Here is a 16,402-nt window from a genome sequence, read left to right as displayed (position 1 = left end):
GGTTCTGCAGAGTGTCCACCAAACCCAAAAGCTGAGGAACAGAGGGAGCAGCAGAGCTCCTACATGACAAACATGGGGTCCTACACATCATCCATTGGGTCCTACACAACATCCACAGGGTCCTACACAGCAAACATGGGGTCCTACACATCAGATATGGCGTCCTACATATTATACATGTGGTCCTCCACACCATCCATGGGTTCCTACACATCATATGTGGTTTCCTGCATGATGAACACGGGTCCTACACATCACACGTGGGTTCCTACACATCTGTGTGCATCCAACATTGACCAGGACACCTCATGGACCTGCAGTCATTAATCCCAAATCATGAGTGATGAGAGCTTGGACAGCCGGGATCTCTGGCTTCTGGACAAGAGCTGAAGAAGGCAAAGCACCAAAGACACCATTGAGTCACTGTCCCAGGATGCTGTGATGCCATTCCTGGCCGGTGACTCAGTGGTCTTGCAGCCCTATCGATTTCCAGTGGTAGAGTTGCGGGAGTTGGGCACAACGCCTGTATGTCCCCCTGCGTTGGGGACATCTTGAGTTGGGGACCCCCTGCTTTGGAGTCTCCACTGTACGGGGACAATCTGCTTTGGGGACACTCTGTACTGGGGACACCCCCTGAGTTGGGGACCTCCAGCCTTGGGGACACCCCCTACCTTGGGGACACCCCTGTCTTGGGGACCCCTTGAATGGGGACACCTTGAGTTGGGGATCCCCTGAGTAGGGGACACTGCCTGTGTAGGGACACCCTCTATGGGGACCCCATCCCTTGGGGCCCCCTGCCTTGGGGACACCCCCTTGGGGCTGACCCCTGCCCTGGAGAACCCTCTGTGTTGACTACACCCCCCCCACCCCCGAGCACAGTCAGGGCTGCTGCGCGTCCCTTATGGGGGAGAGGCCCTTCTGGGGGAACTTTTGGGGTGCAAGAGGGTTTAGGGGTGCAGGAGGTGGTGGGCTGCGTGTTTGGGGTGCAGAAGGGTTTGGGGGTCCGGTCAATATTGGAATGCAGTTGAGGTCCAATTGGTGTTTGGATGTAATTGAACCCCGGTCTATATTGGGGTGATTTTGGATGCGTTCTATCGCTGTTGGGGTGCAGATGGGGGACCAGTGGATGTTGGGGTGCAGTTGGAGAGATTCAGTCCATGTTGGGGTGCAGTAGGGGGCTCTAATAGATATTGAATCATAGAATTACAAGGCTGGAAAGGACCTACTGGATCATCGAGTCCAACCATTCCTAACACTCCCTGAACCATACCCCTCAGCACCTCATCCATCCGTCCCTTAAATACCTCCAGGGAAGATGACTCCACCCCCTCCCTGGGCAGCCTCTGCCATTGCCCAATGACCCTTTCCGGGAAAGGTTTTTTCCTGATGTCCAGCCTGAACCCCCCCTGGCAGAACTTGAGGCCGTTACCCTTTGTCCTGTCCCCCGTCCCTTGGGAGAAGAGCCCAGCACCCTCCTATCAACGACCATCTTTCAAGGAGTTGTAGAGAGGTACGAGGTCTCTCCTCTATCTCCTCTCCTCCATGCTAAACAACCCAACAGCCCTCAGCCGCTCCTCTTAACCCTTGTTCTCCAGCCCCTGCACCAGCTTCGTTGCTCTTCTATGGACACGCTCCAGAGCCGCAACATCCTTCTTGGAGTGAGGGGCCAGAACTGAACATAGTTCAGTTGGACCTGCTGGCCATGCCATATCTGGTCCAAGCCAAGATGCCATTGTCCTTCTGGGCCACCTGGGCCACTGCTGGCTCACTTTCAGTCATTGTCAACCAACACCCCCACGTCCTTCTCCTCCAGGCAGCTTTCCAGCCACACTTCTCCTGGTCGGGAGCACTGCACAGGGTTGTTGTGCCCCAAATGCAGGATCCGGCATTCGGCCTTGTTAAACCTCGTGCCATTGGTCTCAGCACATCTTTCCAGCCTGTTCTGATCCCTTTGCAGAGCCTCCCAACCCTCCAGCAGATCCACGCTTCCACCCAGCTTAGTGTCATCCTCAAACTTGCTAAGGGGGCACTCAATGCCTTCATCCAGGTCATTGATACAGACATTGAACAGGGCTGGACCCAGTACCGAGCCCTGGGGAACCCCTCTTGTAACTGGCCTCCAGCTGGAGGTAACTCCATTGACCACCACTCTCTGGGCTCGGCCATCCAACCAGTTTTCCACCCAGGAGAGTGTGCGCCTGTCCAGGCCAGAGGCTGACACTTTCTGAAGCAGAATGCTGTCAGAAACTGTGTCAAAGGCTTTCCTCAAGTCCAAGAAGACTACAGGCACAGCCTTTCCCCCATCCAGTAGTCGAGTCACTTTGTCATAGAAGGCGATCAGGTTAGTTTGGCAAGACCTGCCTTTCGTCAGCCTCCTCTGACTCCTGAGTTTGTACAAACAGAGAACAACTTCCCTTTCTCTAAAAGACTGAGGCAAAGAAGGCATTAAGTACCTCAGCCTTGTCCTCATCCCTTCTCACTGGTCTTCCTTCTGCATCCAAATGGCATTGAATATCCTCCCCAGTCCTCCTTTTCTTGTTAATGCATTTGTAGAAAGATATTTTATTATCTTTCACAGACTTAGCCAATTTGATTTCAAGTTGGGCCTTAGCCCTCCTGATTTTTTCCCTGCGCGATCTCACTTCCTCCCTGTAGTCCACCCAAGACGCCTGTCCCTTCTTCCACAGCTCATAGACATTCCTCTTCTTTTTGATGCCTCTCAAGATCTCCTTACTCAACCAAGATGGTTTTCTCCCCCGCCGGCTCCTTTTCCGGAACACGGGGATGGCTTGCTCCTGAGCTGACAGGATTTCATTTCTGAAGAGCGCCCAGCCCTCGTGGGCTCTCTTGCCCTTAAGGACTGTCTCCCATGGGACTTTGCCAACCAGCCTTCTCAACAGTCCAAAGTCTGCCCTCTGCAACTTTAATGGGACTGTTCTACTAATCCCCCTCTGCATTTCACCTAGAACTGAAAACCCTATCATCTCATGATGGCTTTGTCCCAGGCGTCCTCCAACCGTCACGTCCCCCACAAGGCCTTCTCTCCTCACAAACAGCAGGTCCAGGAGGGCACCCTCCCTGGTCGGCACACTCACCACTTGCCATGGGCAGGGACATCCCACGGGATCACGCTGCCCTCATCCAACCAGGCCTTGAACACCTCCAGGGACAGGGCAGCCACAACTTCCCTGGGCAACCTCTTCCAGGGCCTCACCACTCTCATGCTGAGGAAATTCTTCCTTATATCAAGCCTAAATCTGACTGTTCCAGTTTATCCCCATTGCCCCTCGCCCAGTCACCACAAGCCTTCATGAACAGCCCCTCCCCAGCTTTCTTGTAGCCCCTTCAGGTATTGGAAGGTCTCTCGAATATGTCCTCGGAGCAGGCAGAAGTCAGGGTCGGGCGCTGCTGCCTCCCCACGGCTGCCCACGCTCACCCCACCAGCAGAGCACTTGGTCAGGGCTGTCACGGTGTCCAACCTCACCTCCTTCCTCCCCTCTTGATTGGAACGTCCCACGTCCCCCCCACCCCGAGTTCACTGTACCCAACACCCAGAACCAGGGGCTTTGTGACATCAGCTCGGGGCCAAGGGCTCTGCGAGCAGCGTGAGCACTGCGGGCAGTCCGTCGGCTGGTGCCGTGCTCGTCACTAGCTCTCGGTTGGTCCTCGTTAGTACTACTGCATCATGAAGATGCTCTTCTTCTTCTTTGTCCTGCTGGCCCTGTGCCTGCCTGTGCAGGGATCCTGGGAGAACTGCAAGTAAGTGGTTCAGGGAAAGCTCCAGGCTTGGGGAAAAGTGGAGGAAAAGGACCTGGGGGTGCTGGTCATCAGCAGCTGGACAAGAGGAGGCTTAAGAAGAGACCTCATCACTCTCTGCAGCTCCCACAAAGCAGGCTGTGGTGAGGCAAGTGTTGTTGTGGTCCAACAGGGGACAAGCAACAAAACAATAGGAAATGGACTCAGGTTGTGCTAAAGAAGGTTTATGACTGGATGTTAGGAAAACTTTCTTTCCTGAAAGAGTGGTGAAGCCCTGGCAGAGGCTGCCCAGGGCAGTGTAGGGGTCCTCATCCTTGGAGGTGTTAAAACACCAAGTTGCTGTGGCACTTTGGGACATGGCTTAGTAGGCACGGTTGGTGTTGTGTTGGTGGTTGGACTGGAAAATCTTCAGGACTTTTCTAACATTAACGATTCTATGCCCTTCCCAGAGAGCCTGGGCTGCCACCGTTGGTGTTTCCATGCCGGCTCTTGGCAGGAAGAGCTCAGAGCCAGGCGCTGCTACCTTCCCCAAGGCTGACCATGCTCACCCTGCCAGCAGAGCATTCAGCAGGGGTTTTTTGGGTGTCCAACCATACCTCCTAGCTCCACTCCTCATTGGAACATCCCATGTCCCCCCCCACCTCAAGTTCCCTGTACCCAGCACCCAGAACCAGGGGCTTTGTGACATCAGCTCGGGGCCAAGGCCTCTGAGAGCAGCGTGAGCACTGCAGGCAGTCCGTCGGCTGGTGCCGTGCTCGTCACTAGCTCTCGGTTGGTCCTCGTTAGTACTACTGCATCATGAAGATGCTCTTCTTCTTCTTTGTCCTGCTGGCCCTGTGCCTGCCTGTGCAGGGATCCTGGGAGAACTGCAAGTAAGTGGCACAGGTTGTTGGTCACATCAACCACAGGGAACGCTCCAGGCTTGGGGAAAAGTGGAGGAAAAGGACCTGGGGGTGCTGGTCAACAGCAGCTAAACGGGAGTCAGCAGTTGGCTGGCAGAAATGCTGCTGGGCTTCACTGGAGGATGCTCACTTCCCAACACCTTCATCTATCCCACGTGGTTCCTTCCCCAACCCTATGCGGCAGCTGCCGTTCCTCGCCAGCGCCCAGGCTGCTGGCACAGCTCCTCTAAGGGGGTAAAGCAGAGACAGGGGTGGATGCCTGCACACCCTACAGGGTTCCCTGGCTCTGCGCTCCACGCAGCAATGCCGGGTGGGGAGAGAAGGTGCCCGACCTTCTGCCCAAACAACATCAATGCCTCAAGCAGGACAGTAATGAGTTTCTTGTTTTCACAGGACCTGCGGACTGCGGCCCTCGGTTTCCTATGGCTACGGCTCAGTGCGTGTTGTTGGGGGCAGAGATGCCCAGCCAGGATCCTGGCCAGGGATTGTGAGTGTGCAGAAGGTCCGGGAGACGCACGTCTTTCACGCCTGTGGAGGGTCCCTCATCCACCCACAGTGGGTGCTGACGGCAGCCCACTGCTTCGTCAATAGCCAGTAAGGAGGAGCAGGGAACAGGGAGAGCCCCAAAACCCCGGCACAGGCCCAGCGTGCAGCATCACGGGCGACTCCCAGCCCGCTTCCTTGCAGTGCACCCAGACAAAGGCTGCGGTCGTGCCGCTGCATCCCAGATGCCTCCATCCCCACAGTCCTTGTGGCTCAGGCGTGTTGGGGCATAGATGCCCCACAAGCTTTCCTCTTTCCCTCGGCAAGCAGGAGGCAAGGAGCTGCTGGGCTGCTCCAGCGCGTGCCTCTGCTGCCTCTCACCCCTCTCTCCCTCTGCTTTCCAGGGATGTCCCAGCGTGGCGCGTGGTGGCCGGTACCACCTCCTTAACTGACATGGGCCCAGAGACACAAATCAGCTACGTCAGACAGATCATCATTCATGACGACTACGATAAAACCACTCAGGCGAATGACATGGCTCTGATGGAGCTCTATGAGCCTCTCCAGTGCACGCCCTACGTGCAGCTCGCCTGCGTGCCTGACTTCTCCCTGCAACTGCGGCAGCTGAGAAACTGCTATGTTGGTGGCTGGGGGGGCACCACGGCCAGATGTGAGTTCCCCAAAAGTATTTCTATGGCGGGTGCAAGCTGGGAACCCTGGGCAGATGGGCTGGGTGTCCTGACAGCAGAGGCAGGAGCCAACGTCAGTCTGCAGAGTCATCTGTGTCTCATGGGGAGATGGGAATGAGCTGTCAGCCAAAGCAGGGTGGAAGGGAAACACCACGATGCCTCTGTGGACGCAAAGCCAAGCCCTAGGGAAGGGGGGACGGGAAGTGGCAGCAGGTGCCGAGTGCTTATTCCTGTCTTGCCCACAGCTGGAGGACTACCCCCGTCGCTGCAGGAGGCCAAGGTCCCCCTCATTGACCTGAAAGTCTGTAACAGTAGCGGGTGGTACCATGGGGACATCCACCCCCACAACCTGTGTGCGGGCTATCCGCAAGGAGGCATCGACACCTGCCAGGTAGGAGCATGATCCCACTCCCGCCCCAGCAGCACCGGCAGCCCCAACACAGCTGCCCCAATCTACCCCACTGCCTGCTTCGCCCAGCAAGTCCCCCTCCCACCGCTGGCTCCCCATCGCTCCTGAGTTCACCTCCTGCTCTCCAACTGCTTGTCCATGCTCACCGTCCAGCCCGTCCCACAGCCCTGTGACTCTCCCCATAAAGCCCATCCCACGTTCTCCACAGCCCGTAGGTCCAGGCACCAACCCTGGAACATCCCTCTGCCCCACAGCCAGGGTCCATGGGCAGAGAGGAGAGAGAGGCCTGCTTTATAGTCCCACAGACACCTCCCCAACCACGTTGTGTCGGCTCCAGCACCAGAGCAGATTCCTTCTGTGCAGGAACACAGCTCTGGCAGCTGCTGGGAGAGAGCAGGAGCCAGCCCTGGCACTGACAGAGCCCCCAGCACCCCCTGAATCCTCTCTTCTTCTTCTCTGCAGGGGGACAGTGGAGGTCCTCTGGTCTGCCAGGATCCCCATGCTGACCACTTCTGGCTGGTGGGAGTGACCAGCTTTGGGGTAGGCTGTGCCAGAGCCCGTCGGCCGGGGGTCTACACCTCCACACGGCACTTCCGTGACTGGGTGCTGACTCAGATCACGCGGCACTCAGTCAGAGCAGCCAATGCAACAGAAGAAGCCTGGAGCCACTTTCCCACCACATCATACCCTGTGGAGATGCCCGAAACAACGGAACCAAGTTATTTTAGCTCCTGCCTCTATGCACTCAACAAGATGCTGGACTTCTTCACTCAGCTGCAGGAGTTCCTGCGGGTCCTGAAAGGCGGAGGCGCATGAGAACAGGGGGAAGAGGATGCAGGACAGGCTGCATGGGGCCACCACCGTGTCCTTCTGGGGCAATGCCTGCTGCTCCAAAGGCAGCCTCAGACCTGCTTGATCCTGCCCTCACACCTCAAGTTGCCCGTCCATGCCTACGGCAGATGGGTCTATTTTCTTTGGATTCTGCTTCGAGTCTATTCTGTCTAGGAATAAACAGTTTTCGCAGCAAACTCTGCTTCAGCTTCATTCTGTCTCCGGGGCGAGGCAAACACTCCAGGCCTGGTCCCTGCACAAGGAAAGGAGGGCACAAAGGCAAAGATTCACTCCAAAAGCTGAACCCGTGCATGCTGTGAGACAAGGGACACAGTGCAGCGGAAGGGAATAGCGGTCCCAGGGCCTGGAGGTCTTCAGACAATCACAGAGTGGTTTGAGTTGGAAGGGACCTCAAAGAGGATTCAGTTCCAACACCCTACAGAGGCTTCTGAGCTGGACCTGGAACAGCACCCCACCCCCCAAACCCCGGCCCCAGTGAAACATCTCCATTGAATGCTCAACACATCACATCGTTTCCTCAAACCGGTCAACATACAGTGCATTTGACATGGCCCGAGACAGATCCACCCAGTACAGTACTTGCATTAAAACTATTTGCAGGGCACGAGGCTGTCTGGGGCGGTTGAAATGGATTAAAAACACTTACAGGAACAGATTCAAAGTGCGTCCAACAGGAAAGCATAAAGTTTTATGAGTTACACTCCAGTTACACGAGTCATCCCACCATGTTTCCGTGATGGCAATGACATCGTAGTCACCTTGCCCTACAACAGCTTCCAACTCCACCTTCTTGTTGCCCACGCTGAGTGCATTGGTGTAAATGCACTTCGACTGGGCTGGCGAACCTTCAGCCCTCAGAAAGGGTATAGAGCTTATTCCCGACTGGCTGGTCCATGGAATAACTAACACCTCAGCGCCAATTTCATCCTTACTGTCCCCAGGTACAATCGCCCCCACTTGCTTTGTGGTGATGTACTGGCGGTCCTCTCCAACACACCATCTCTCAGTCACTGGAGTCCCACTTCCAGGCTCACTCCCGACTAGCCTGGTCTTGTCCCCTTCCCCCTTCCCATCTACTTTAAAGCTCTATTTAAGAGATTAGCTGGATTGTTAGGAAGGACTTTAGTCCCCCTAGGACACAAGCGTGTCCCATGCCTAGTAAGAAAGCCAGGGGTTGCGTGGGCCACCCCATGATCGAAGAACGCAAAGCCTCTCTCCTCACACCAGGCTCGGAGCCAGGCATTAATCAACTGCTTCTCTTTGACCTCCTGCTCCTCATTCCTTAGTTTGTGAGAGGGCTCTGCTCCAGTGATCCATCTCCCTCTCACATTCCCTGATGGTCCTTAGGCTATTTACCTCCTCCCACAGCTCTGCCACCACGCGAAGGAGTTCCTCCACGCGAGAACAGCTTCCACATGTCTCCCAGCCTCCCCTTCTCCAGACTAAACAGCCCCAGGGCCCTCAGCTGCTCCCTGAACTCACGGCCTCCAAACCCATCCCCAGCTCCGTTCCCTTCTCTGCATGCGCTCCAGATTCTCAAGGTCTTTCTTGGCATGAGGGGCCCAAAACTGAGCCCAGGATTCGAGGTGTGGCCTCCCCAGCACAAAGGCCAAGAGGATCCACCCAAGAGTATTCAAGGAGCTGGCAGATGTCCTTTCTAAACCCCTTTCCATCATCTTCCAGTGGTCCTGGCTGACTGGGGAAGTTCCACTAGACTGGAGGCTGGCTAATGTTGTGCCCATCTACAAGAAGGGTTGCAGGGAGGACGTGGGGAACTACAGGCCTGTCACTCTGACAGGTCACTGTCCCTGCCCTGGCCGTTACCGACTTCTCCTTTCCTGGGGGCCGTTGCTGTTATCAGGGTGGCCCGTTCCATAAACACCTCCAGGGAAGGTGACTCCACCCCCTACCTGGGCAACCTGTTCCAGAATTTTTTTCTGATATCCAGCCTGAACCTCTCCTGATGGAGCTTGAGGCCATTCCCCCTTGTCTGTCCTCAGTCGCTTGGGAGAAGAGCCCAGCTCCCTCCTCTCCACAACCTCCTTTCAGGCAGTTGTAGAGAGTAAGAAGGTCTCCCCTCAGCCTCCTCTTCTCCAGGCTAAACAACCCCACGGCCCTCAGCTGCTCCTCGTAACCCTTCTTCTCCAGACCCCTCACCAGCTTCATTGCTCTTCTATGGACACGCTCCAGAGCCTCAACATCCTTCTTGTGGTGAGGGCTCCAGAACTGAACACAGTACTTATGGTGCGGTCTCACCAGTGCTGAGTACAGAGCGGAATAACCTCCCTGGACCTGCTGGTCCCACCGTTTCTGATCCAAGCCAAGATGCCATTGGCCTTCTTGGACACCTGGGCCACTGCTGGCTCATCTTCAGTCTGCTGTCAGCCATTACCCCCACATCCTTCTCCTCCAGGCAGCTTTCCAGCCACACTTCTCCTGGTCTGGAGCACTGCACAGGGTTGCTGTGCCCCAAATGCAGGACCCGGCATTTGGCCTTGTTAAACCTCGTGCCATTGGTCTCAGCACATCTTTCCAGCCTGTTCTGATCCCTTTGCAGAGCCTCCCAACCCTCCAGCAGATCCACGCTTCCACCCAACTTAGTGTCATCCTCAAACTTGCTAAGGGGGCACTCAATGCTTTCATCCAGGTCATTGATACAGACATTGAACAGGGCTGGACCCAGTACCGAGCCCTGGGGAACCCCTCTTGTAACTGGCCTCCAGCTGGAGGTAACTCCTTTGACCACCACTCTCTGGGCTCGGCCATCCAACCAGTTTTCCACCCAGGAGAGTGTGCGCCTGTCCAGGCCGGAGGCTGACACTTTCTGACAGCATTCTGCTTCAGAATGTGTCAAAGGCTTTCCTCAAGTCCAAGAAGACTACAGGCACAGCCTTTCCCCCATCCAGTAGTCGAGTCACTTTGTCATAGAAGGCGATCAGGTTAGTTTGGCAAGACCTGCCTTTCGTCAGCCTCCTCTAACTCCTGAGTTTGTACACAGAGAGAACAACTTCCCTTTCTCTAAAAGACTGAGGCAAAGAAGGCATTAAGTACCTCAGCCTTGTCCTCATCCCTTCTCACTGGTCTTCCTTCTGCATCCAAATGGCATTGAATATCCTCCCCAGTCCTCCTTTTCTTGTTAATGTATTTGTAGAAAGATATTTTATTATCTTTCACAGACTTAGCCAATTTGATTTCGAGTTGGGCCTTAGCCCTCCTGATTTTTTCCCTGCGCGATCTCACTTCCTCCCTGTAGTCCACCCAAGACGCCTGTCCCTTCTTCCACAGCTCATAGACATCCCTCTTCTTTTTGATGCCTCTCAAGATCTCCTTACTCAACCAAGATGGTTTTCTCCCCCGCCGGCTCCTTTTCCGGAACACGGGGATGGCTTGCTCCTGAGCTGACAGGATTTCATTTCTGAAGAGCGCCCAGACATCGTGGGCTCTCTTGCCCTTAAGGACTGTCTCCCATGGGACTTTGCCAACCAGCCTTCTCAACAGTCCAAAGTCTGCCCTCTGCAACTTTAATGGGACTGTTCTACTAATCCCCCTCTTCATTTCACCTAGAACTGAAAACCCTATCATCTCATGATGGCTTTGTCCCAGGCGTCCTCCAACCGTCACGTCCCCCACAAGGCCTTCTCTCCTCACAAACAGCAGGTCCAGGAGGGCACCCTCCCTGGTCGGCACACTCACCACTTGCCATGGGCAGGGACATCCCACGGGATCAGGCTGCCCTCATCCAACCAGGCCTTGAACACCTCCAGGGACAGGGCAGCCACAACTTCCCTGGGCAACCTCTTCCAGGGCCTCACCACTCTCATGGCGAGGAAATTCTGCCTTATATCAAGCCTAAATCTGACTGTTCCAGTTTATCCCCATTGCCCCTCGCCCAGTCACCACAAGCCTTCATGAACAGCCCCTCCCCAGCTTTCTTGTAGCCCCTTCAGGTATTGGAAGGTCTCTCGAATATGTCCTCGGAGCAGGCAGAAGTCAGGGTCGGGCGCTGCTGCCTCCCCACGGCTGCCCACGCTCACCCCACCAGCAGAGCACTTGGTCAGGGCTGTCACGGTGTCCAACCTCACCTCCTTCCTCCCCTCTTGATTGGAACGTCCCACGTCCCCCCCACCCCGAGTTCACTGTACCCAACACCCAGAACCAGGGGCTTTGTGACATCAGCTCGGGGCCAAGGGCTCTGCGAGCAGCGTGAGCACTGCGGGCAGTCCGTCGGCTGGTGCCGTGCTCGTCACTAGCTCTCGGTTGGTCCTCGTTAGTACTACTGCATCATGAAGATGCTCTTCTTCTTCTTTGTCCTGCTGGCCCTGTGCCTGCCTGTGCAGGGATCCTGGGAGAACTGCAAGTAAGTGGCACAGGTTGTTGGTCACATCAACCACTGGGAAAGCTCCAGACTTGGGGAAAAGTGGAGGAATAGGACCTTGGAGTGCTGGTCAACAGCAGCAGAACATGACCAGGCAGTGGCTGGCGTGGCCAAGAAGGCCAACAACATCCTGGCTTGGATCAACCATGGGGTGGGCAGCAGGAGCAGGGAAGGGATTGTCCTCTTGGACAATCTTTCTTTCCTGAAAGAGTGGTGAAGCCCTGGCAGAGGCTGCCCAGGGCAGTGTAGGGGTCCTCATCCCTGGAGGTTTTAAAACACCAAGCTGCTGTGGCACTTTGGGACATGGCTTAGTAGGCACGGTTGGTGTTGTGTTGGTGGTTGGACTGGAAAATCTTCAGGACTTTTCCAACATTAACGATTCTATGCCCTTCCCAGAGAGCCTGGGCTGCCACCGTTGGATTTTCCATGCAAGCTCTTGGCAGGGAGAGCTCGGAGCCAGGCGCTGCTACCTTCCCCAAGGCTGACCATGCTCACCCTGCCAGCAGAGCATTCAGCAGGGGTTTTTTTGGGTGTCCAACCATACCTCCTAGCTCCACTCCTCCTTGGAACGTCCCACGTCCCCCCCCCCGCCCCCTCAAGTTCCCTGTACCCAGCACCCAGAACCAGGGGCTTTGTGACATCAGCTCGGGGCCAAGGGCTCTGCGAGCAGCGTGAGCACTGCGGGCAGTCCGTCGGCTGGTGCCGTGCTCGTCACTAGCTCTCGGTTGGTCCTCGCTAGTACTACTGCATCATGAAGATGCTCTTCTTGTTCGTCCTGCTGGCCCTGTGCCTGCCTGTGCAGGGATCCTGGGAGAACTGCAAGTAAGTGGTTCAGGGAAAGCTCCAGGCTTGGGGAAAAGTGGAGGAAAAGGACCTGGGGGTGCTGGTCAACAGCAGCTGGACAAGAGGAGGCTTAAGAGGAGACCTCATCACTCTCTGCAGCTCCCACAAAGCAGGCTGTGGTGAGGCAAGTGTTGTTGTGGTCCAACAGGGGACAAGCAACAAAACAATAGGAAATGGACTCAGGTTGTGCTAAAGAAGGTTTATGACTGGATGTTAGGAAAACTTTCTTTCCTGAAAGAGTGGTGAAGCCCTGGCAGAGGCTGCCCAGGGCAGTGTAGGGGTCCTCATCCTTGGAGGTGTTAAAACACCAAGTTGCTGTGGCACTTTGGGACATGGCTTAGTAGGCACGGTTGGTGTTGTATTGGTGGTTGGACTGGAAAATCTTCAGGACTTTTCCAACATTAACGATTCTATGCCCTTCCCAGAGAGCCTGGGCTGCCACCGTTGGTGTTTCCATGCCGGCTCTTGGCAGGAAGAGCTCAGAGCCAGGCGCTGCTACCTTCCCCAAAGCTGACCATGCTCACCCTGCCAGCAGAGCATTCAGCAGGGGTTTTTTGGGTGTCCAACCATACCTCCTAGCTCCCCTCCTCATTGGAACATCCCATGTCCACCCCCGCCCCGAGTTCGCTGTACCCAGCACCCAGAACCAGGGGCTTTGTGACATCAGCTCGGGGCCAAGGGCTCTGCGAGCAGCGTGAACACTGCGGGCAGTCCGTCGGCTGGTGCCGTGCTCGTCACTAGCTCTCGGTTGGTCCTCGTTAGTACTACTGCATCATGAAGATGCTCTTCTTCTTCTTTGTCCTGCTGGCCCTGTGCCTGCCTGTGCAGGGATCCTGGGAGAACTGCAAGTAAGTGGCACAGGTTGTTGGTCACATCAACCACAGGGAACGCTCCAGGCTTGGGGAAAAGTGGAGGAAAAGGACCTGGGGGTGCTGGTCAACAGCAGCTAAACGGGAGTCAGCAGTTGGCTGGCAGAAATGCTGCTGGGCTTCACTAGAGGATGCTCACTTCGCAACACCTTCATCTATCCCACGTGGTTCCTTCCCCAACCCTATGCGGCAGCTGCCGTTCCTCGCCAGCGCCCAGGCTGCTGGCACAGCTCCTCTAAGGGGGTAAAGCAGAGACAGGGGTGGATGCCTGCACACCCTACAGGGTTCCCTGGCTCTGCGCTCCACGCAGCAATGCCGGGTGGGGTTTGCCCGACCTTCTGCCCAAACAACATCAATGCCTCAAGCAGGACAGTAATGAGTTTCTTGTTTTCACAGGACCTGCGGACTGCGGCCCTCGGTTTCCTATGGCTACGGCTCAGTGCGTGTTGTTGGGGGCAGAGATGCCCAGCCAGGATCCTGGCCAGGGATTGTGAGTGTGCAGAAGGTCCGGGAGACGCACGTCTTTCACGCCTGTGGAGGGTCCCTCATCCACCCACAGTGGGTGCTGACGGCAGCCCACTGCTTCGTCAATAGCCAGTAAGGAGGAGCAGGGAACAGGGAGAGCCCCAAAACCCCGGCACAGGCCCAGCGTGCAGCATCACGGGCGACTCCCAGCCCGGTTCCTTGCAGTGCACCCAGACAAAGGCTGCGGTCGTGCCGCTGCATCCCAGATGCCTCCATCCCCACAGTCCTTGTGGCTCAGGCGTGTTGGGGCATAGATGCCCCACAAGCTTTCCTCTTTCCCTCGGCAAGCAGGAGGCAAGGAGCTGCTGGGCTGCTCCAGCGCGTGCCTCTGCTGCCTCTCACCCCTCTCTCCCTCTGCTTTCCAGGGATGTCCCAGCGTGGCGCGTGGTGGCCGGTACCACGTCCTTAACTGACATGGGCCCAGAGACACAAATCAGCTATGTCAGACAGATCATCATTCATGACGACTACGATAAAACCACTCAGGCGAATGACATCGCTCTGATGGAACTCTACGAGCCTCTCCAGTGCACGCCCTACGTGCAGCTCGCCTGCGTGCCTGATTTCTCCCTGCAACTGCGGCAGCTGAGAAACTGCTATGTTGGTGGCTGGGGGGTCACCACGGCCAGATGTGAGTTCCCCAAAAGTATTTCTATGGCGGGTGCAAGCTGGGAACCCTGGGCAGATGGGCTGGGTGTCCTGACAGCAGAGGCAGGAGCCAACGTCAGTCTGCAGAGTCATCTGTGTCTCATGGGGAGATGGGAATGAGCTGTCAGCCAAAGCAGGGTGGAAGGGAAACACCACGATGCCTCTGTGGACGCAAAGCCAAGCCCTAGGGAAGGGGGGACGGGAAGTGGCAGCAGCTGCCGAGTGCTTATTCCTGTCTTGCCCACAGCTGGAGGACTACCCCCGTCGCTGCAGGAGGCCAAGGTCCCCCTCATTGACCTGAAAGTCTGTAACAGTAGCGGGTGGTACCATGGGGACATCCACCCCCACAACCTGTGTGCGGGCTATCCGCAAGGAGGCATCGACACCTGCCAGGTAGGAGCATGATCCCACTCCCGCCCCAGCAGCACCGGCAGCCCCAGCACAGCTGCCCCAATCTACCCCGGTGCCTGCTTCACCCAGCAAGTCCCCCTCCCACCGCTGGCTCCCCATCGCTCCTGAGTTCACCTCCTGCTCTCCAACTGCTTGTCCATGCTCACCGTCCAGCCCGTCCCACAGCCCTGTGACTCTACCCATAAAGCCCATCCCACGTTCTCCACAGCCCGTAGGTCCAGGCACCAACCCTGGAACATCCCTCTGCCCCACAGCCAGGGTCCATGGGCAGAGAGGAGAGAGAGGCCTGCTTTATAGTCCCACAGACACCTCCCCAACCACGTTGTGTCGGCTCCAGCACCAGAGCAGATTCCTTCTGTGCAGGAACACAGCTCTGGCAGCTGCTGGGAGAGAGCAGGAGCCAGCCCTGGCACTGACAGAGCCCCCAGCACCCCCTGAATCCTCTCTTCTTCTTCTCTGCAGGGGGACAGTGGAGGTCCTCTGGTCTGCCAGGATCCCCATGCTGACCACTTCTGGCTGGTGGGAGTGACCAGCTTTGGGGTAGGCTGTGCCAGAGCCCGTCGGCCGGGGGTCTACACCTCCACACGGCACTTCCGTGACTGGGTGCTGACTCAGATCACGCGGCACTCAGTCAGAGCAGCCAATGCAACAGAAGAAGCCTGGAGCCACTTTCCCACCACATCATACCCTGTGGAGATGCCCGAAACAACGGAACCAAGTTATTTTAGCTCCTGCCTCTATGCACTCAACAAGCTGCTGGACTTCTTCACTCAGCTGCAGGAGTTCCTGCGGGTCCTGAAAGGCGGAGGCACATGAGAACAGGGGGAAGGGGATGCAGGACAGGCTGCATGGGGCCACCACCGTGTCCTTCTGGGGCAATGCCTGCTGCTCCAAAGGCAGCCTCAGACCTGCTTGATCCTGCCCTCACACCTCAAGTTGCCCGTCCATGCCTACGGCAGATGGGTCTATTTTCTTTGGATTCTGCTTCGAGTCTATTCTGTCTAGGAATAAACAGTTTTCGCAGCAAACTCTGCTTCAGCTTCATTCTGTCTCCGGGGCGAGGCAAACACTCCAGGCCTGGTCCCTGCACAAGGAAAGGAGGGCACAAAGGCAAAGATTCACTCCAAAAGCTGAACCCGTGCATGCTGTGAGACAAGGGACACAGTGCAGCGGAAGGGAATAGCGGTCCCAGGGCCTGGAGGTCTTCAGACAATCACAGAGTGGTTTGAGTTGGAAGGGACCTCAAAGAGGATTCAGTTCCAACACCCTACAGAGGCTTCTGAGCTGGACCTGGAACAGCACCCCACCCGCCAAGCCCTGGCCCCACTGAAACATCTCCATTGAATGCTCAACACATCACATCGTTTCCTCAAACCGGTCAACATAGAGTGCATTTGACATGGCCCGAGACAGATCCACCCAGTACAGTACTTGCATTAAAACTATTTGCAGGGACGAGGCTGTCTGGGGCGGTTGAAATGGATTAAAAACACTTACAGGAACAGATTCAAAGTGCATCCAACAGGAAAGCATAAAGTTTTATGAGTTACACTCCAGTTACACGAGTCATCCCACCATGTTTCCGCGATGGCAATGACATCGTAGTCACCTTGCCCTACAACAGCTTCCAACTCCACCTT

The 16,402-nt window shown here is 56.2% G+C and overlaps 2 protein-coding genes across 2 annotated transcripts; both read left to right on the top strand.

The window, feature by feature from the left end:
* The first annotated feature begins 4,554 nt into the window (after positions 1–4,554).
* Positions 4,555–11,341, top strand: LOC128852683 (acrosin-like). Its single transcript, XM_054071461.1, has 7 exons — positions 4,555–4,628; positions 5,052–5,252; positions 5,546–5,811; positions 6,076–6,221; positions 6,702–7,031; positions 9,092–9,111; positions 11,245–11,341. Exons 1-7 carry the CDS (start codon positions 4,555–4,557, stop codon positions 11,339–11,341), a joined length of 1,134 nt encoding a protein of 377 aa, XP_053927436.1.
* Positions 11,342–12,217: 876 nt separating this feature from the next.
* On the top strand, positions 12,218–15,578 carry LOC128852675 (acrosin-like). Its single transcript, XM_054071331.1, has 6 exons — positions 12,218–12,288; positions 13,419–13,421; positions 13,575–13,775; positions 14,069–14,334; positions 14,599–14,744; positions 15,225–15,578. The coding sequence occupies exons 1-6, from the start codon at positions 12,218–12,220 to the stop codon at positions 15,576–15,578; spliced, it is 1,041 nt and encodes a 346-aa protein (XP_053927306.1).
* Positions 15,579–16,402: the final 824 nt, after the last annotated feature.

The sequence above is a fragment of the Cuculus canorus genome, chromosome 1 (assembly GCF_017976375.1).
Source record: "Cuculus canorus isolate bCucCan1 chromosome 1, bCucCan1.pri, whole genome shotgun sequence".
Lineage (NCBI taxonomy): Eukaryota > Metazoa > Chordata > Aves > Cuculiformes > Cuculidae > Cuculus > Cuculus canorus.
This window is presented reverse-complemented; position numbering and strand designations above follow the sequence as displayed.

Bases quoted from the DNA above. Each gene is read 5' to 3' on its own strand.
- LOC128852683 (XM_054071461.1), top strand. From the start codon at position 4,555: ATGAAGATGCTCTTCTTCTTCTTTGTCCTGCTGGCCCTGTGCCTGCCT. The intron at 4,629-5,051 runs GTAAGTGGCACA...TTGTTTTCACAG, and splicing joins GGATCCTGGGAGAACTGCAA to GACCTGCGGACTGCGGCCCT. The intron at 6,222-6,701 runs GTAGGAGCATGA...TCTTCTCTGCAG, and splicing joins GAGGCATCGACACCTGCCAG to GGGGACAGTGGAGGTCCTCT.
- LOC128852675 (XM_054071331.1), top strand. From the start codon at position 12,218: ATGAAGATGCTCTTCTTGTTCGTCCTGCTGGCCCTGTGCCTGCCTGTG. The intron at 13,776-14,068 runs GTAAGGAGGAGC...TCTGCTTTCCAG, and splicing joins CACTGCTTCGTCAATAGCCA to GGATGTCCCAGCGTGGCGCG. The intron at 14,335-14,598 runs GTGAGTTCCCCA...TCTTGCCCACAG, and splicing joins GGGGGTCACCACGGCCAGAT to CTGGAGGACTACCCCCGTCG.